Source organism: Aricia agestis, chromosome 5 (genome assembly GCF_905147365.1).
Source record: "Aricia agestis chromosome 5, ilAriAges1.1, whole genome shotgun sequence".
Taxonomy (NCBI): Eukaryota; Metazoa; Arthropoda; class Insecta; order Lepidoptera; family Lycaenidae; genus Aricia; species Aricia agestis.
Window position 1 is genome coordinate 11,114,320 of NC_056410.1, and position 20,753 is coordinate 11,135,072.

The 20,753-nt window shown below is 35.0% G+C and overlaps 3 protein-coding genes across 9 annotated transcripts in view; 2 read left to right on the plus strand and 1 right to left on the minus strand.

The window, feature by feature from the left end:
- LOC121726857 (protein roadkill) overlaps positions 1-5,157 on the plus strand; it is a 60,360-nt gene extending 55,203 nt beyond the window's left edge. For 4 of the 5 annotated variants that reach the window (XM_042114464.1, XM_042114465.1, XM_042114466.1 and 1 more), the window contains 2 exons: positions 2,192-2,334; positions 2,710-5,157. In XM_042114464.1, the coding sequence (XP_041970398.1) occupies positions 2,192-2,334; positions 2,710-2,863 (297 nt within the window). In that variant the 3' untranslated portion in view covers positions 2,864-5,157. The remainder of the gene's footprint in view (positions 1-2,191; positions 2,335-2,709) is intronic. The other variant, XM_042114461.1, reaches the window with a different exon arrangement.
- A 1,886-nt stretch (positions 5,158-7,043) lies between these two features.
- LOC121727276 (origin recognition complex subunit 2) lies at positions 7,044-12,297 on the plus strand. Its single transcript, XM_042115005.1, has 8 exons — positions 7,044-7,170; positions 7,351-7,521; positions 7,801-7,995; positions 8,473-8,561; positions 9,096-9,260; positions 10,164-10,692; positions 11,350-11,583; positions 12,033-12,297. Exons 1-8 carry the CDS (start codon positions 7,110-7,112, stop codon positions 12,230-12,232), a joined length of 1,644 nt encoding a protein of 547 aa, XP_041970939.1. The 5' UTR covers positions 7,044-7,109; the 3' UTR covers positions 12,233-12,297.
- Positions 12,298-15,561: 3,264 nt separating this feature from the next.
- Positions 15,562-20,753, minus strand: LOC121727075 (acidic leucine-rich nuclear phosphoprotein 32 family member A). 3 transcript variants are annotated; one of them, XM_042114750.1, is made up of 7 exons: positions 20,497-20,753; positions 17,986-18,362; positions 17,761-17,852; positions 17,377-17,514; positions 16,831-16,893; positions 16,569-16,688; positions 15,562-16,198 (listed from the first exon to the last, which is right to left on the minus strand). In XM_042114750.1, the coding sequence occupies exons 1-7, from the start codon at positions 20,542-20,544 to the stop codon at positions 16,125-16,127; spliced, it is 912 nt and encodes a 303-aa protein (XP_041970684.1). In that variant the 5' UTR covers positions 20,545-20,753; the 3' UTR covers positions 15,562-16,124. The 3 variants fall into 3 exon arrangements, with proteins under 3 accessions (XP_041970684.1, XP_041970687.1, XP_041970688.1); XM_042114753.1 differs by lacking the exon at positions 17,377-17,514 and having other exon boundaries at positions 20,497-20,749; XM_042114754.1 differs by lacking the exons at positions 16,831-16,893; positions 17,377-17,514 and having other exon boundaries at positions 20,497-20,750.

Below are 20,753 nucleotides of genomic sequence, written 5' to 3' on the forward strand. Positions count from 1 at the left end.
TCCCAAATTAAATTATACAAGAAGTAAGAACCTTGCATTGAGTGAATAATAATACGTGAATAATTAACAATTAACATGCGTCATAAAATGTGTGAATGACAAGACCGTTGTTTGTCTTTTATTGTTCGATGTCCTTTTAGGTACATTTTTAAGAGGATTCCACACCGCCGTTTTTCCATACAAACGCTGTCCCCTGTTTCCTCCCTGGATAATGCCGGTAGAGTTATGATTTTTTTCCTGAATATCTATGGCCGCTATTAGCATGTCCCTATGTTTTCTTTTTTTTTTTCATAATTTAATTATTAAAAAAGATAAGAACGTCCAAAAACCCAAAAAAATGGCCAGATTTTCCTCTGTGTTCAAACACCCAGAAAACAAAACTGGCTAGAATATACAAAAAAAATAAAACATAGGAACACAGCTCAAGCCTTGCTTTAATTATTAATGAAAAAATTACTTAAATCGGTTAAGTTTTGGAGAAGGAATCAGCGGACAACGAATCGAAGATTTTCTGTTTTTTTATTAGAACTTTTGTCGTGTTGTCTCTATCGCGCTCTGCGGTGGGAGACTTGAGATTGATGAGACAGCAATACATTTTCAAATACCTATTTTCAATTTCTCTCGCCCCTGGTGTATCCTCTTAAGTCATACTTTTGTAAAAATTAAAATCGTATAAAGCACATATAAGGAACATTTTCCTTGTTCTCTGTAACATCAAAATGATTTAGAGTTTATCTTTTTACCTAGATTATTATATTATACTTATTTTCAAAACAAATATATTATCAATTTATTATTTAAAAATTAAATTGCGTCTATGACATTGAAAGACATAGAAGGTGTATTACATAACAGATATGACGGTTTATATAATCAGTTGTTTATATTCTTTACGCCTTTAACCTTGCGGCTATTTCCTATGTAAAACACTGTTTCTATACGATTTACTTGGAACTAAATTATCTGATTACGCTTCTTATACATTTCGCTGCTTTAATCTGGGTAATCCGTTTATCATGATGTTTCAGCAATCAGCAGTTATTAAAGTTGTGTAGAAAGAATATTTTTATCACACTTTCGTTAATAAGGAAGTTTAGCATAGAGGAAAATCAACATTATTTAGTTTATGTTTCTGGTTAGGGAGTTCCTTGTTTAGTATATTTAAACGTTTGGCTGTGATAGAAAACAGTATTTCTTTATTTTGGAATTTCTAGTATTTTGAAACAAACTTCTAAATTCTAAGGTATTAATATAAAATCCTATCAACAATTAAGTAGTTTGTGCTAAATTATAATACACTAGCGACCCGCCCCGGCGTCGCACCGGTATAAAATATATAGCCACTGAAAAAATGATTAAAATCGATAGCCAATGATCCTTCACATGGTCTACTTCTTATCTGTGCCAAATAACATAAAAATTGCTCCAGTAGTCTGCATAGATAGCTTAGCGTGATAAAATATAGCCTAGCCTTCCTCAATAAATGGGCTATCTAACACTGAAAGAATTTTTCAAATCGGACCAGTAGTTCCTGAGATTAGCGCGTTCAAGTTAGCCCTTTCAAATAATTTTCCCCGTTTTTTCCACATTTTCCTCTATTTCTTCGCTCCTATTAGTCTTAGCGTGATAAAATATAGCCTATAGCCTTCCTCGATAAATGGGCTATCTAACACTGAATGAATTATCAAAATTCGTTGCGTAGTTTTAAACATTGAAGGGAACAAAGGGACATGAGGAAAAAAAGCTACTTTGTTTTATAATATGTATAGATAATATTTACTATCAAAGACATTCATATGCAGTTGACCGACCTACGTCATATTTTTGTCTCCTTCTTCTAGTGCCTCTCCAATCACTGAAGATTAGCAGTTAAGCTCCGCAACTTTTGCTTGTCTAAAGCGAGTCTGTAAACTTCTTTAACAGACTTTATTCCTGTCCATTCTGGAAAATTTCTCAGCCAAAGCCAAAACCACAGGGGACAAGATATTTAATTGACACACACATGAAATGACACATGCCATTTGGTCAGATTATGTCAATTTAATGTTAATTGTGGTCCGTGCCCCGTAGACTGTGGTCTGTGGTCTGTGGTTTTGACTTTTGACACAACCCGACCAAATCTCATATGTTTGCCATCAACAAACCAACTTTTCTATTACCACAATTAGTTAATGAATGTCTTCTCTTACAGTACGCGTTAGACCGGCTGAAGGTGATGTGCGAGGAGGCGCTGTGCCTCAGCCTGTCGGTGGAGACGGCGGCCGACACGCTCATCCTGGCCGACCTGCACTCCGCGGACCAGCTCAAGGCGCAGACCATAGATTTCATTAACACGTCAGTATAGTATTAAATAGGCTATATAACTTATGTCATTTTAATGTAAAAATCAGTGGCTACTTTTTAGGGTTCCGTACCCAAAGGGTAAAACCGAGACCCTATTACAAAGACTTTGCTGTGCTCATGTGTGCTATGTATTATGTATAATATGCTTGTTTTACTATAGTGTCGGAGCTGCTCCAATCCGATATAATTTTAACGAATGAGATGTAACTAGTTTCGTTACATTATCTTGTGTGATGTGTCACATACTACTATAATTTGTGTAGGCGGTGTTTTTAACTTTTGACTATCTATTCTAATTATCATGAAACTTACGCAAACCAACTTGTACCGTTGCAATTCGACACTTCATTTAGTATGACGTTTCAGGAGTCATGCGACGGATGTGATGGACACCGCCGGGTGGAAGAACATGATATCGTCGCACCCGCACCTCATAGCCGAGGCCTTCCGCGCGCTCGCCACCCAGCAGCAGCAGATCCCGCCCATAGGCCCGCCGAGGAAACGCATCAAACAGGCCTAGTGTTAAACGCGGACGCAGCCTCGAATTTTGGGGGGGAGTCACAAGATTTTTGGGGGGGTCACCTATGTCGAAGCGAAAGATGGTGGGGGGTCACGTCCCCTGTGATACTCCCTCAGAGTATGCCTAGAGCGACCCACCCCGCGCACATACCAAAGACGCGCCCCCCGCGCGCCGAACGCCGCCTCCGACCCGAAAGGACACACCCACAGAGAAAGTCTAAGCACCTGATAACTGCTTACGAGGAACTGGGAAATGTCAAGCTGATAAGGAACGCAGTCAACTCCGATCGTCGGTTCGACTAATCGATTGCTGACAATCATTTCATACTTCGTATTTCGAGATGCAAACTTTAATCTTCCGCAATGGAGAAATCAATTTCCGAAACTCATTGAAACTCTTTCTTTTAACGTTGACTCTCGAAGACCGAATGTCCTTATATCATACTATCATCAATTTTTGGTTGGCATCACAAAGTGGGTTCAACAAAGGTTGTTCTGCGTTTACTTTTATCACAGTTCTGTGCCGGCACAGATTTGTAAATAAAATCAATCAAGCTTATACCTAACCCCGTATAGTTTTCAATTTCGAATGGGAGTCAAGAAAAGGAATGCTTCATCGGTGTCGAGGTTCGGAGATCGCGTGTGTATCAGCTGGCACACGCGGCGTCGCGCGGTCGGGCTCACTTCTACTCGACAAGGCTGTATTGTTAGCGCTCGAGGACGGATCGAGGCGCCGAAACACAAACTATCCTCAACGCGAACACGAAACATCAATAGTACACGAAACACCAATAGTTATTAAATTATTTTATTGTTAAGATTCCCCGGCCCGCCCGGCCCGGCAGCCCTCGATCTGTCCGTCGCCTCACTTCTGACTGCAGTGCGAGTGGCCGGTGTGTTTGTATATTTAGTTGACGGTCCGCGGATCCGTCGCCTCGTTTACTATGATTGATCTCAAAGTGTTAATCGATCCTAATGATTTTTATGTCTCTAAGTGGTTCCTGGATCATTTTTTGAATAATTACTTTAATGTGTATAATATATGCTGGACGCTTTTTGCGCGTTTATGTAGTATCGAGTAGGCTTTTAAAATTTTATGTAAGTGGTTTTTGTAAACGTTCTCTTACGGTTATGTTTAATGTAATTTATTAGAGTATTCGATATGAAACCTCGTATTTAAACGGAATTATCTATGTCATTGAATATATAGATTGAATTAAATGGTAATACATCGGCTAGGATGCGAGGAATTGTCATATAATTGAAGTTAATATGTGTGTGGTTAGTTACTGAATAAAGTAGTTATTGCAGTAATTTTTACATACGTGATTAGTACTGTAATCGAACGCAATAAATGAACGTGTTTAACATAGTTTTGTACACGCGCTGTTTTCAAAATCAACGAGTCATAAGTGTATACTGTATAGTGTATGTGTAATGTGAACTTGTAGAAAGCTATGTTACAACATGATGTAGGTGGTTCGAGTGATTTAATCAGTTAATGAAATTGTTGGTGTTGTATATAGATGAGTTACGATCCCACCATAAATATAATATCTAAGTACTAAATTTTAAGTGGCGTCGCCGTCGGACCCATGTTTGATTTTAATGTCATTTAGCTGTTAACTTAAAGCCTATTGTGATTGTCATTATTTCTATTATTTTAAACACTTATTGATGTTATAGTTGCCATTTTTCACTAATTTTAAACTGCGTGTAGCCCCTAAAAATTAATGTTAGATATATAGTCAGTTGTGAGTATATCTGTCGATGCAGGGGCTTTTCATTTTAATTTCTACTTCTTCGAGTCCTGTTTTTGGTTTTTTAGGCAAGAGTGCCGAGTGGATTTTTATTTTTTATGCACACCATAATATTTCTACTGAGCTTTTGTATGCCGCTGTGATTCGTTTTTATTCCTCGACGTGTTTTCGAATCCCATTATGATCATAATCCATCCCAATTTTGCTCACTTCTAATGATGATTATTCATTTTCATAACCCTATTTCTTGAATGAATTGTTTAGTAAAAACATATTTTCTTACTCTCTAATGTAACAATGAATGTACCAATTTCAACATATTATAATTACTATTCAGTGTATAAATAGTAATATACTGTGGCCAATAAATTTAATGATATTTATATTACAATTTTATACCCATTTCATTTACATAGCTGACAGCTGTTGTCTAGTAATATGATAGTTACAAAACAATTGTCAGAAATAAAAACTGTGATTTTTCGAAATTGTCAATAAGTTGAGCAAATAAATGATTTAATGTAATATAATGCTACTTTGGATTTTATTTTAAGTTCCCACCATTAAACAAATTCATATAAAATGTATAAAATTTAATACTAATACAAAAAATACTATATTTATATTATTGCTACAATGTTGAGAACTTTGAACGTATCTCACACAAATATGAAATCAATGATATAAATCACAATATATCTCACACGTTGGTAGTTGTACCGCGTTCCTGATTTTGTGTTCGAGTTGGACGGAAATTATGTATCACGAATAACAGATTCACGCCGAATAGCATACGCAACTCTTAACTTTCAGCTTTTGCAAGATGACATATGTCTGGTCCTCGCTGGCTCTTGGACCAACCTAAGGACATTATAAATTACTAAGTACTCACATACGGTTTTACTCGATCGAACAAATAGAATAAAACCCACGCCTTGGGCTTTCGTCCACACATTCAGCATTAAGAGGATACACCAGGGGCTAGAGAAATGAAAAAAAGTACGTGTAATATCTATAGCTGTCTCCCTTACCTCAAGCCTATACCGCAGAACGCGATAGAGACAACTGCAGAAAATCAACGATTCGTTGTCCTCTGATTCCTTCTCCAAACCAAAGAGAATGTCATATACAACTGGACCGATTTAAGTACTTTTTTCATTAAAGATTAAAGAAAGGCTTGAGCTGTGTTCCTATGTTTTTTTTTGTATAATCTAGCCAAATCTGTTTTCTGGGTGTTTGAACCATGTTTGATCAGTGATCACAGCAGAAAATCTGGCCATTTTTTTTTTGAGTTTTTGAACGATTATATCTTATTTAATAATTAAATTATGAAATAAAAGAAAACATAGGGACATTGTATTAGTGGCCGTAGATATTCAGGAAAAAAATTAAAACTCTACTAGAATTATCCAGGGAGGAAACAGGGTTACAGACAACGTTTGTATGGAAAAAAGGGCGGTGTGGACTCCTCTTAATCTATCAAGTGACGCACGCCTTTCAGTAGACAGTAGGTATTTACCATAGAGTATACATATTATGTATTTACCGAACCACAGAACTGTTCGAGACAAAAGATGTCTGTTCAAACTTCAATTAAGGAGACGGTGGCTGCATTTAAATACAAGTCTCGCAATTCGTACAGTGTACAGCGTTGCCAGATTTTTTTGTGCCAAGTCTTTGAACTTTTTGAGTGAAAAAGCGGGATTCTTCAGTCAAAAGCGGGACAAAATAAAAAAAGGTATAAAATCAAAAGTTTATTGAATTTTTATCTTTTTATTTGCGTTAAAATAACGTTCACGTGACAATAGATAGCTGAAGTAGCCATATAAAATCCACTCTTTATCTTCCACACTCTTATCTCCATTACGCACCTTTCTTTCTGAGCACGCTGCGCGTACGTTCGGGCGTTCCCCGAAAAGCGGGACTGAGCCTGTCCCGCGCGGGACATTTAATTTTGATGGAAAAATCGGGAAATCCCGCCAAAATCGGGACGTCTGGCAACGCTGAGTGTACACGTCACGCCGCCGCCGCGCCGGCCGCTCGCGTCGAGTAAGTTCGATCGAAATTAGATTTATTTTAAAATTCCATCGAGCCGGCTTGGTGCGAGCCTTCGAGTTGTGAGTTTTGCGGTCCACAGTCCACACGATATGAATCTTAATGAATCATGATTTATCGAGTATCGATATATGTATAATGTAGAACGAGTAACGACCCGATACTCCGATAGTGAGTATCTTTCTCTATCTACGGTTGTTGCAAAAAAATTAAGAAGTAAAATAGTCACTTTGACTGACTTTGACATTTGACAGTGCCAATGTCAATGTTTATTTTGAAATTTGAAATTTTGGGTTATGTTTGGCGGCGAAACATTTTATAGAGAAGAAGAAGAAGAACATTTTATAGTGCAATAATAAAGTAAATTCTGTTCCAAATTATTTCATAAATAATTAGCTTTAGTAGTTATCGCTTGCTGGTCGAGTTTTTACGATGGATTCAGATTCTGAGACAGAATCATTTAGCCGTAAAGTTTCAGGGCTACCACCTGCAGGTTTGTAAACGTTTTATTTTATGTATTGTTGTTAAATATAAGAGATTGGAATGTAAATGTAAAAGATAAAGCTATTTCTAAAGTCTGGAATTTAAGAAAGGTCTAAGGTCATTTTAATTTTATAATTTTTTTCTGTTCAAAAAACTATGGAGTTGTGAATTAAATTAAAAGCTTTTACAGAAAAGTTTCGAGAAGTTGAACCGCTGACTCCAAGAAGGTTGGCAAGAAATAGAACAAAACCAAAGAGATATGGGGAGTTCTTGGAACTGTCACCAGTTAAACGTAAAATGTGTGTAGAAGTTGAGAGTTCAGATGAGGAAGTAGAGGGTGTAGATAAACAAAGACCTACAGGTTAGTATTTTACTGGGTGATGATGATGATGACAATTTCTTTTAAGGTTTTTTAAAATATTGATTTAACTACTTTAACTTTTTAATTTTCTACTATTTAGTTTAGTCAGCTCTTAACTTTACATCACCGTTATAGTTATATCATATTTATTTATGTTACCTAGCAAAATCTGTGTTAATGCATTGAGAGAGCAACAGCACTACCAGAGGAATTATACTTAAATAATTTATCACAAAATATTTTTAAAGTAGATTTTTGAAACCTGTTATCTTTTTTCAGCATTATTTGGGGCTGACGATGTTGATGGGCAGGATATATTCAAATTTAAATCCCGACATACTAAACATGATTTGCACAACAAGGTAAAAGAGGCGATAATAAATTCCCCAACACCACAAACTACCATCAAAAATATTAAAATAAACCTCAAAGAATTGGCTACACCTAAACAAGTTGTAAACAAGTTCAAAAAGAGTAAGTAATAGTGGCATTCGGATCAAGGAGGCCGCGACATGAGACCGCGAGCCACTGCGTTATATGAAGGCCAAGCCCAAACGTCGCATACTCTGTCGCTTGCATCCTATTAATTCAGCAGTGGGTCGCGGTCTCGCGTCGCGGTCGCCTTGATCCGAAAGCTACCTTAATAATTTTATTTATTTTGAATGGTATTTAAGGAGCAACTCTGGATTTATGTACAGGCAATATATGCTATGGCCTTATAATGCCTATACATAAAGGGTAGCAGTGTCCTATGGCGTCCTAAAAGGGGCGGCAGCTTCTTAGGATGACAGCAGAGTTCTACATAGGGGCAGCAAAATTAAAGTGGCCTATAATACTCATAAAAATATAAATCCGGCCCTATTAAGGAGACTTGTTGAATTGAACTGCCATTGAATACTTTTTAATTATCTTTGACAGATATTTCCTTTAATTTTAAAAATATGATTTCAGGAATAATGCAAGAGGTGGAGAGTGATAGTGCTGAAAGTGATTTCTCTGGCAGCAGCAGTGATTTTGTACCTGACAAAAGTGATGAGGAGGTATGGTTTGGTATAAATATTATGAATAACTTAGGCTGTACAATTTAGTACTACTAATATATATTCTGTGGTATAACTTAAATTATATTAAATAAAAAATATTGTTATTGTTCAACATACCTAATACAATTTAATATTTAATGCTAGTATAATAATTTTAATCCATACTTCCATACTAATATTATAAATGCGAAAGTGTGTCTGTCTGTCTGTCCGTCTGTCTGTCTGTTACCTCTTCACGCTTAAACCGCTGAACCGATTTTGCTGAAATTTGGCATGGAGATACTTTGAGCCCCGGGAAAGGACATAGGATACTTTTTATTCCGGAAAAATGTACGATTCCCACGCGATAAACGAATTTTGGCGTAACGGAGTTGCGGGCGTCATCTAGTTATACAATATGTCGCAGCCAACTGGTTAAAATAGCCTTTCAATTAAACAGCTAGCCCTTTGACTGAACAAAGCCAATATACATAACTTTAAGATTCAACCCAATTTGCCAAAAACTTGTCATTATGTTAAAATATTTTATAGAGTGAATCATCTCAGTCTGGATCTGAAGAAGAGACAGAGGAACAGGTTGTTCAAAATCCCACAAAACTGAAAACAGCAGCTGCAGTTAACAGGAGAGGCCGACAGAAAGACTCTGAATACTTTGTGACCCCTGATAACTACTTCATGATGAACTCTAGTAAAAAGGTAAATGAGAAACTTTTTTCTTATTCATATTCAATTGATATAACAAAAGGTTGCCTTAGGTTCAGTGATGAAATATAAAACATGGAAGTATTACTGAAAATCTGAACCCTAAGTAGCTAACCCTAAGTTATGTTTAATAAAAAACATCAAAGAAACCGATAAGACTGAAACTTATGTACCTGCTAGTAATTTAAAGGTATTCAGTATTATGTAAAATACAACATCAGTATTCAGTAGTTTAGTTTATTAAGATTGTGATTGCAATGTTGTTAAATTATTATTGCTGTACTCTCATTAGTTTTCACTCTTAGAAAGAAATTGAGATTGAAAAAGTCTTAAGGTGAGGTGAAACCCCATTTTGTTATTTTTTGACACCCGATTTACCTAGTTCCAATATAATAACAAAATAAAAAAAAATATGAGATATAGAGCACAATATTTAAAAGGATTTAAACCATAAACATGTTAATAAAAAATAATACTCTAGCTGTAATTAATTTACAAACTCACCTCCGACAACTCTTTGTCATCGAAATGTAAGTATTAACAAGAATAACTTACATTTTATTTTAATAAATTGTTAATTTGTCTACTTTAAAAAGGTCTGAACCGGACAATCTTTTTTCTTAATATTTATTTAGAAAGATATTTAAAAAACACATGAAAAATAGAGAAGATCCGCCCCTAGAAACTACAATTTTATGCTAAGCTAAAATAAATCTTATTATGATGTGTACACGCTTAGCCTTTGGTTGTGTGGAAGGTTATCGTTTTGGATTGAGATAAGACCTCGCCTTAAATGAATAGTGAATATGCTTCATCCATAATGTGGGAAATGAAACAAACTGAGGCATTTAAACAATTTTCTTGGCAATTTACCAACACTTGAATATTCACTTACAGATAACAACCTCAGACCACACACTATCCAGATTAAAGAACCTCAATCTCGATGATAACATGCAGAAAATTGACATGTCTAGCGAGCACAAACTTAGAATAAGTGAATTAGTTCAAACATACGAGGATCTCTTCGACAAATGGCTGTACGTTCTCAGCGAAGACTTTAACATTGTACTGTATGGAATAGGATCGAAACGCACAATTTTACAGAAGTTCCAAAACGATCGCCTCCAGAACTATCCGTGTATAGTTGTTAACGGATTCTTCCCGAGTCTGACTATGAAGAATATTCTGGAGGCAATAATTATAGATTTACTAGAAAATACTCATGTGCCAACGACAGTTGGAGATATTGTTAATTTAATTGATACACAGCTGAAGGAAAATAATGTAGAGGTGTTTCTCATCATTCACAATATTGATGGACCGATGCTAAGGAGCAGCAAATCTCAGGCTCTACTGGCGAATATATCGCAAATCAAAAATATTCATACTATAGCAACTATAGACCACATAAATGCACCACTCTGTAAGTATTCTACGCTCATATTTTACTCTGCTGACAAACGTAGAGCCATGCTTCGGCACGTATGGGCCGGCTCGACCGGAGAAATACCACGGGCTCACAGAAAACCGGCGCGAAACTGCGCTTGCGCTGTGTTTCGCCGAGTGAGTGAGATTACTGGAGGCCCAATCCCCTACCCTATTCCCTTCCTTACCCTCCCCTATTCCCTCTTAAAAGGCCGGCAACGCACCTGCAGCTCTTCTGATGTTCTGAGTGTCTATGGGCGACGAAAGTTGCTTTCCATCAGGTGACCCGTTTACTCGTTTGCCTCCTTATTTCCTAAAAAAAAACCTTGATACATGTTGCTCGCAACTTCGTTGCGAAAGAATTCACAGCTATCTCGTTTGATTTCAAGAGATATCATTAGACTGACTACGGCACCATCAGGTTTTTGTAATAAATGCATGCATAACTAGATGATCGCCGAAATTCGTTTCGGACCGGGACTGTAGGTACATTTTCCTTTTACATTAGTCTTAACTCGGTGAACCAAATTTTATCAAAATCAGTTTAGCATTTCAGTTTATATCAATCTATAGCAATCAGTTAAAACTCAGTCTATAGCAATCAGTTTAGTTTAGCAGGCTAAAGAAGTACTTTTTCACATATTCATATTTCCAGTATGGGACCACACGAAGCTGAGCAAGTTCCGTTTCACATGGTGGGACACGAGTACATTCCTGCCGTACGTCGCTGAGACGTCTTACGAGAGCGCACTGCTGTCACACCGCGCGGCCGCGCTGCAGCTGTCCTCGCTGCGCAGCGTGCACAAGTCCCTCACCGCCAACGCCAAGGGTATCTTCAAGGTCATCGCGGAATATCAACTAGAGCACCAAAAGCAAGCTCACTATACAGGTAGATAACTCAGATAAACTGTTAAGAAAAAACCATGTTGTTAGGTATTCCTTAATTTTTGTAATCTGCACTGACGATCGTAGTAATCTTAGCGCAAATATATACCTACTGACCGCGACGCCCGCACTCCGTTGCGCCAAAACTCGTTTATCGCGCGGGAACCGTACATTTTTCCGGAATAAAAAGTATCCTATGTCCTTTCCCGGGACTTAAAAGTATCTCCATACCAAAATCGGTTCAGAAGTTTCGCGTGAAGAGATAACAAACAGACAAGACTGACACACTTTCGCATTTATGATATTAGTATGCATGATTGATCTACTTACGTTTTATGTACAAGTAATACATAACTGAGCACATGTTCTTTGTTCAAGAATATAAAATAGTTGAAACTTGAAACCTACCATGACACTAACACATAACTTACAAATCTATTCTTTAATTTACAGGTCTACCTTTCAAGGATCTGTATTCAAAAGCTCGTGAACAGTTTCTTGTCAGCTCAGACCTCGCTCTCAGGGCTCAACTTACGGAGTTCTTGGACCATAAGTTGGTAAAATACAAACGAACTTACGACGGAGGTGAAAATCTCGTCATACCAATTGAAAGTGCTTTGTTACAACAGTTTTTAGAACAACAAAGCATTTAAAAAAGCAGCGAAGTGTAATCATGTTTTTTTATTTTTGTTAGTGGTATGAAATATCTTACGCCTAGTCCACCGACGCAGTTCGCTGCGAAACAGGAATAGAGCGAAATGGAATATAACGCATTGTCGGGTGGCAGATGAGACAGTAAATCGGTTCGCCGTTGTTTCGCAGCGAACTGCGTCGGTGAATTAGAGGCGTTAATGTGTTCAATTTAGATAAGTAATTTATTTTTATAATAAAAGTTTTTATCCCTATTGTTTTAATAATTTTGAATGTACTTAATAGACACGACATGTAGGCACACGATTTTTCATTCATCACCGTAAATGCCTTTTCATATTTTGTTCTCACGGTAATTCAGGACTTTTATAACGTAGGAGTACTAGTAGTAATTTAATAAGAATCCTTACAAATATTAAAATGAAACCAAAATGATTATATTTAGCTTTTATTTTACAATCCCAGAAATAAAGTCTTAATAGGATTATATAATATATATCAACAGGCCAAGTTGTAAATTACTTAAACTTAATGACTTACATAATACAATAAAATTATTAACTAAAATTATCTTCAACATATCTGGCACATTCACCATGATGCATCAACCAAAACTATAAATTATATCATTGATATACATAAGTGCATAAATTGCTCTTCAGATTTAAAAATATTGTAGAAAAATACTCTCTGAACTCATCATATGTTAAAGAATTCCATCTAATTTAATAAGATTTTATAACTACTCTTTTGGAATCGAATTTAAAAACACTGATTTGCTATCAGTCATCATTAGTGAGATTACAAAATAAAACCACACAAGTTGTACATAAACTTACCATATTTTATTATTTCGTTTTACTCTTAAATTTAATTCTCCACTTTATACGAGTATAAAAAGGACATACAGGCTAAGTTTCTAAATTGTCTACTTCATCAATCCGGAGATGTTCAATATCATATAAAACAATTGACCACAGTACATCATATATTTTAGTATAAATTTTGTTACGTCAGAGAAGACTCTGCATCGACATAAATATTTGTACATAAAGGGCAGGGAATGTTTATGTACAGTTTCGAAACAACTGATTCTCTACAAACTACAACATTGTCTTAAACTATCGGATATCTCCTTTATTTTTTCACACAAATGCAGAAGCAAAAAATTGGCTAGTCGGGCAAGCCCCTTCAGATTCGATATTTACATTCCCAAAATAATATACGACATATTATACAAAAAATGTAATGATACAAGTGATCACTGAAAGCTTTTCACTACTGAAAAATTATGCTTGTAGTGAGGACAATATTTTATAAATGTGCCCAAACATTTCGTTAAAACAAGCATGAACAAGATAAGTTAGCCTACAAATTTTCTTGTGTTATTTTTTTTACTTTATTTTTCAAAGTAACAGTCTACAAAATTTTAGAATTCAAGCATTTGGATCTTTTTATTTTTTTATATTCATCTATTGTGCCTTAAACTGAAATACTTCATGTAGCACTATTATTAAAAATAATGATTACCCTTTTAGCATTTATTAATTTTTGTGCCAGCTCCTAGCTTTTAATGTGTAATAATAAATCTTAAATTCATTATTTGGATCTATATTGCAGGTCGACAATTTTTTCTTTAGCTGCATAAAACTCCACACCTTTGATAGCATAAAAATCAATACAATCATTAACACTAAAGCTAAATAATTTAATTTATAACAATTTTCTGAGAGCTATTTTAAATTCTGAAATCATGCACTTTTATTTCAATGATTAGATAAAAAATCAAGCATGTCAATATAATAAAAATGGTTGTCTAAGTCAACTATTTTGTTAATATATTAACTTGTCGGACAACAAACTACAGGTTCCTAATAACATCAACACGATGGCAACATTATTTTGGTACGCTGGAGTCTCGAAACGAGAATCTCGAAAAGATCACCCGGGTGATTATCAATCTCACAAATGACAACTTGTCGTTGGAGTTTATAACGGAAAGTAATGAAGAGTCTCAGTAGTAGCTAAGAATTTTTAAAGCAATAAACATAGTAGTAGTAAGTACTTATTACATTTTACAAAGATACTAAACACTTGCCAATGTGGATAAAAAATGTTTTATGATACTATGCCTATTGAGATGTAAAAATCAAAATTACTTAAGTAACAGCTGTATCTTGTTAAGTATTTTTGTTAATGTTATAAGATTCATTATTATGGACTCTTCATCACTTTAAACTGTATGTTACAGAACAGTAAAAGCTAACTTCAACTGGATCCATATCAAATTTTATTTTAATATGATTTCTAACAATAAAATGTTCTCTTTTGTAAGATCACATTGATATCATTTAGGATATTTCAATCTCTTTTTTATATTAGAATCCATTTATTTTCAAGTAGCAGCTAGTGCCGATGTTGATAAATTAAGAGTTCAGGAAGCTAATTACTACATAGCTCTATCATCCAAGATCCATCAAAAGACAATGTACTGGTATTTCAAGCTACATAGTTAATTTTGTTTCACTTGTTTAAGAGCTGCGATGCCACCCCAAACGTTCGTCCATAGTCCATACATTTAACTTAAAACCCCTGCCCCCTCTGTTTTTGTCGGGAGTTAAAAAAAAATGAGATGTCCAGAATCTAAACTATTTTAAATTCCATGGAATGCCTAATTGTTTTGATGAAAACATACTGAATATTATGTAAATTATAAATAATATAAGTACTTACTTAAGACTGGGTTGCACCAACTAACTTTGACTTTAACCTTAACTATAACCGGAAAAATTGACAGATGTCGTATGAGAATATGGGGTGTTTGGACGCCATATTTAACTTTAACTTTACCCACGCCTCTGGTGCAACCCAGTCTTAGACTGGATTGCACCAACTAACTTTAACTGTAACTTTAACTTTGACTACAGTGCAAAATGTCAAATCTTTGGGTAAAGTTAAAAATGAACGCCATCAAGACGCCATATTTAACTATAACCATAGAGCTCGACAAGGTTTTAAATGCATGTGGCGTAAAAAGGAACCAACGCTGTCATCATACAAAAACCGCAATTATTGACAGTTCTCCTTTACCAGCAGCGCCCCCGCCCACGCGCATGTATAACCTTGTTGGATCAGCTGTCATCTGTCAATTTCTCTGGGCAAAGTTAAGTAAAATTTACCTTAACTATAACTTTAACTTTACCCACTCCTCTGGTGCAACCCAGTCTAAGTTTATAAAAGTTTTGATGAATGTATGAGAATTTAATTTTAGTGAAGTTTGAAATTGTCAGAATATTCTGAAGTTCCTTCTTGAAAGGCACTTGAGCTTTCTATGAAGATAAATTTGATTATGGTCCAGATTATGTTAACAACATTCTTGGTCCGTAACATACAACAACTCCTTCCATCATATTTCACTAGGAGTCAGCAACCAACAATTGTGCATTAGGAGAATAATTCTGAATGATATTTGAATAATTCTATATCTGAATAATTCTGAATGATATTTTTTTACTCATAGGCAGAGACGGATAAGCAAACTTTCCCAACTCAATTGCACAGTCAGAAACAAAATCTTTAGAAATCATGCTTGTAAACTTTTTCGAAAGTAAAAACTTATGTTTTTGACTCTACATACGACATGGGCGGCTTTAAGATGTTGGTTGAACGCTTACAATAGCCACAATTATCATAGAGTTGCTGCTTCCATGTTTACCACGTAAATGCGTGAAAAAAATGTAATTAAATTATTCGATAGTAGCATATGATAGCTCATTTTAATGTCACAATTGTTGGTGTTTGGGCCACTTATGTGATGCGGCTCAGGTTTATTGTCCGATGTTTCGGAGCTCTGTACACTTACGAACTAGTAAGATATCTCCGCTAAAGGCAACTTCAATTCTCTTCCTCGTCCTCATGTTTTCGCTTTTTACCTCGAGTGCTCTCCTCAGGATCTCCGTGTGAATTTTCTATAAGAGAAAAAAGGCAATAATTGTAGTATAATTTACTAACAAAATTAATTTTTTTGATATACAAAGACTTGCAGAAGAACCTGAAACACTTTGCTTAGCATTTTAATAGTGGTAATTTAAAAAATCTTAGAGATGATTTATATGATTACCTATTATGTATTCACATTTTAACTTGAATTTCGTCTTCTCTTTACTCATCTGCGTCAATCCCTATTAATATTTTCAAACAAAACCGGTTAAAGAGGCTTTAAAAAGTCAATTTTCAAACCAAACCAGATTACTTCAGTGGTAGTAGTTGATACTAGTTTTTTAGCCACTGTGTAAAAAATAATATTTTATTTATTTAAACTGAATGTGAGGTATTTACCGTTTGCCTTTGAATTCTGGTCGTTGTTTCCGAAGTTCTCTCCATCCATATCCTCCTCATCATCATCCTCGTCCTCCTCTTCCTCACCCTCGTACAACGAACTATCCGAGCTTTCCTCATCTGAAATAATGGAAAATGGATGTTTAGTAGGTACTCACATACTTACACTACACTACTAGAAAAACGTTACTTTAATATTGTGTGTTGCGTTAATTTTGTTTGTGGCATATTTTTAAAAACTGATAATTAGTAAGGTAACTACCTATATTATTATACAGAGCACTGAGAGCAGGCCCTCCATCCTCTTCCTCCACATCGGAGTCCTCTGTAATAACAAAATTTAATGCAATCAACTACAACTGAACATCTCCCCTTCATCATAATTCATAAGTCAATTAAGTATATTTTGTTTTAACCTAACATTAGTAGGTCGATTTTTTTAAAGAAAGTTATTACTTATTCATAAATTATAACACTTAAATTAAACTTCATTTTGTGTTAAAAATAATAATAATTTGGAATGTGTCAAATTAAATTATGTAAAAATGGTTTATGCCTGGTTTCTAAAGTTTTTTGTTTACTGGATTTAATAGCATTGTTGATTCGATAAGGAGTTTGACGTAAGCCAATCAAAAGTACTATTGACTAGATAAATTCAGCATACGACAGGCACTGGATGAGCGACATGTAAATACGAAGGCAAAGTTGAAATATGCAATAAGTACAACAAAAAGCTACCCTAGCCACCCTTATTAACATGTAAACTATGACAAGAGAAGCATCAGGTTATAATATTCATGATGCTTACTTTTCATAAGATAGCCCATGTGGAAAAGGAGACCATATACGGTATACAATGTTATTAAAAGGCTAGGTGACGTTTCTGGAGATCTGTCGGACAAGCTTTCATCATCAATCATAAGACGCCCAAAATCTATGTTGAGATCTGCAATCCAGTAATGTTCATGAGTATTTCCAGTGATTGACAAGTGACAACACATTTCCATGGGCTTGTATTCCTTTGAGGTCCTACTAGGGCTTCTTATTTTACAATCCGGTAAACCATATTCTATTGTTTATCATTTCATGTGCTGTTTTAATTTATCTAACTAGCCTTGGTTACCAATCTGATAGTCGGTACTAAGTCAGTTTGAAATATATCAAGCCCACTATAAATTAAAAATATTTTTACCTTCTTCACTATCATTGTTGCCGTTCAATTCATCATCCTCGCCATCGTCTCCTTCTTCATCATCCTCAGCTTCTCTATCATCTTTGTCAAATCTGTAACACAGATGTAAACATTTAATTTTGTTACTAAATACAATTTTGTATATGACTATACTTTTTTCCTGGGCCAAAGTTCTTTTTCTAGAAATTAACTAGAAAGCTGTAAAAAAAAATTAGAATGTCTTACCCATCTAAATATTTAATTGATGGCATGAAAGCAAACATTTTGCTTCTGTAATCTTCAATGTTGGTGACATCATTGTTGTAAAGATCCAGGTTCTTCAGATTTTCAAAGTCTTGGAGTGGTTTGAGTGTTTCTAGATCTTTTATTTTATTGTTGGACAAGTTGAGATGGGCCAACTTCTTGCATCCGCTTAGAAAATTCAGCCCATTAGATATTCTATTATCGGACAGCTCCAGTTTCCACAGCTTGGGTAAGTTTGGAAACCCTTTGAGGCTTGTAAGACCGACATTGTTGAGGCTCAAAATCTGGAGATTCACATATTCATCTGAGAGCCCAACTATGCTGGTGCTTCGGCAGTTGTCCAAATTGAGTTCTTTTATCTGCAAAGAAAACATTAAGTATATTGGAACTGGTACTTGGTACATACAATGATGACATGTTCCTATTAAAAAGCATGTCTATATAATATAATATTATGTCTTAAAGATATAGGTTCTGTTTAGCCATTATTTTAGATTTTGTCAAATTTGTTCACCTTTAAAATTATTACAAAGATTTTAAATATAGGTATTTTAAATGGGTTTCTCACCCAAAATATCCTTCCTCAACCCATGTGATCACCAAAACAACTAATAACAACTAACCTAACGAGGTTCGTATACCGGCCTCTATCGGTATTGGGGATTGATTTTTGAGAATAGTTTGTCTGAGCTTTTTTGCCTCCAATGGCGTCCCCTATCGATTGGTATAATAAAAAGGGGTCATAATTGAATTTTTTCGTCAAAATTTGTCTAAATATTTTGGCCATACTAACCAGGGCCACATTTCGGCCTGTCATTCGACAGGGGTTGATTTTTTAGAAAAGTTTATCTGAGCTTTTTTGTTTCCCTTGGCGCCCCCTATCGATTGGTATATTCAAAGTGGTTATAAGAGGTTAAAATTCTTCAATAAAAATAAGTCTTTTTTTCCCATAGTGCCCCGTTTCCTTCAGTCCAACCAAATAAACAACAACCTTGTAATGTCTCTCGAAAATCATTTTTTGTAAGGAAAGGGAGATGTATGAAAATAAAATTCGACGACCTCAGAAGTAAATACATTTTCTGATGGTTGCAATTTATTTAATGATGACAGTAAGAATAGGTTACTTAATTTCAAGTCATATTTTAAAAATGTTTTTGTAAGCGACTGTACCTAATTATTGTACCGTACTTGTAAATAAGTAGCTGACAGTTGGCACATATGGCGGATATACTACTCGATTTAATATACATCGTTATGTATAGCATTAAGTTAATTTCTCCTGTTTTACCACAAGTAAAACAAGTTTAATATTATTAATTACATTTTAAAGGACATACCCAACGGTACAACAAATTCATTAGGATAATAAATTTATAAGAAGCGCTACTGAATTGTAAAGATTTTTCAAGTCAAGTTAGCTAAACGTCAAAATGTTGTGCGTTGTCGACTAGACTGGCGTAATTTGTTAAATCCAACAAATGAGTGTTTCTAATGGCAAATTCATAATGATGGGATGTAGAGAACGTGCTATTGTAAGGATTTTCGACCCCAAACTTTAAAAATTTCGTGTATTTATTGATATTTGGAAGAATTAGTTTTCATCTTGCAATGGCGGATGACACGAATCGCGACGCAATAAAAATGGCCGCTATATTGGTAAGGCGTGCGTCAATCAATCGCAATTATGATTATTGGTTTACGAATATTTTATTTATGTCCAAAAATATTTATAATCATATTCATTAATTTTGTTTTAAAATACACTCAAGTACTATAAAGTTCCAACAAATTAGGTGAAAGGGCGCGAAACTGTGTCGCATAGTTACATCGTCTATATTATTTACCTTATCTACTTACAAATGAATAAATTACTGTAGGTCATGGTAAAAATATAGTAATTTTGTATCTTATTGTATGTATTGCTTTAGTTATGAATTAATTAGGTAAAGAATCCAGCACATAGTAGCCTGAATCTATAAAAATAAAGTAATTGAGTTCATGTCAAACATGCTTTTCTAAAGCTTAGTAATTTCATAAATAAGGGTTTACTTTCTTCAGTGTGCATTCTGATTACTTATTAAGAAATTACAAACGTAAATTTCTGCGCGATTATTTTAGGGAAAGCTTAGAGAATCTGGCCCCAGTGGCGTTTTAACACTTAACCTCAAATGCGGGGACATAAATATAAAATGTAACACATATCCCTAATTTTACGGAGAAATTAGAAACTTACGATTGTTATGTATAGATACCACTATCGATAGAAAACATAGGCGTTTGAAAAAATCGGAATGGATGTATAACAATCGGTAAAAGCGATAGCTATAAACAAAAAAGATTACGTATGTTGTTTTACTTGATTAGAAATTTAAAGAAATGAATAATTAAAAGATATTATAAGCCGTTATATAAATAAAACACATAAACGTATAGATTTAAAACAAAAAGTACGTATCGACAAAACATTCCAATATAAACGAAAATTTACTTTACCTCCGATGGGCTCCTTCGCCTTAGTTCTAGATCAATCCTCTTTTCCATCTTTTAGATTGTTAGGATTAGCACGAAAACCACTAATAATAATCCGTTTATTTCTCCCAGAACTAATTTTACTAAGCTTGCTTGGGTTTCAAAACAGAAGGAAACTATAGATACACATTACATACGAATGACGTTGTACTAGAGGCGCCGCCTGGCGGTTGCAATCGGCAGTCGTAAGCGGCATCGTTGAGTGTCTTATTTTAATGATT

Coding starts and splice junctions, on each gene's coding strand:
- LOC121727075 (XM_042114750.1), bottom strand. CDS start 20,544: ATGGAAAAGAGGATTGATCTAGAACTAAGGCGAAGGAGCCCATCGGAG. Junction 18,363..20,496: donor GGCGAAGGAGCCCATCGGAG/GTAAAGTAAATT, acceptor TTTTCTTTGCAG/ATAAAAGAACTCAATTTGGA. Junction 16,689..16,830: donor TGCTCTGTATAATAATATAG/GTAGTTACCTTA, acceptor CCATTATTTCAG/ATGAGGAAAGCTCGGATAGT.
- LOC121727276 (XM_042115005.1), top strand. CDS start 7,110: ATGGATTCAGATTCTGAGACAGAATCATTTAGCCGTAAAGTTTCAGGG. Junction 7,996..8,472: donor TGTAAACAAGTTCAAAAAGA/GTAAGTAATAGT, acceptor ATATGATTTCAG/GAATAATGCAAGAGGTGGAG. Junction 8,562..9,095: donor CTGACAAAAGTGATGAGGAG/GTATGGTTTGGT, acceptor AATATTTTATAG/AGTGAATCATCTCAGTCTGG.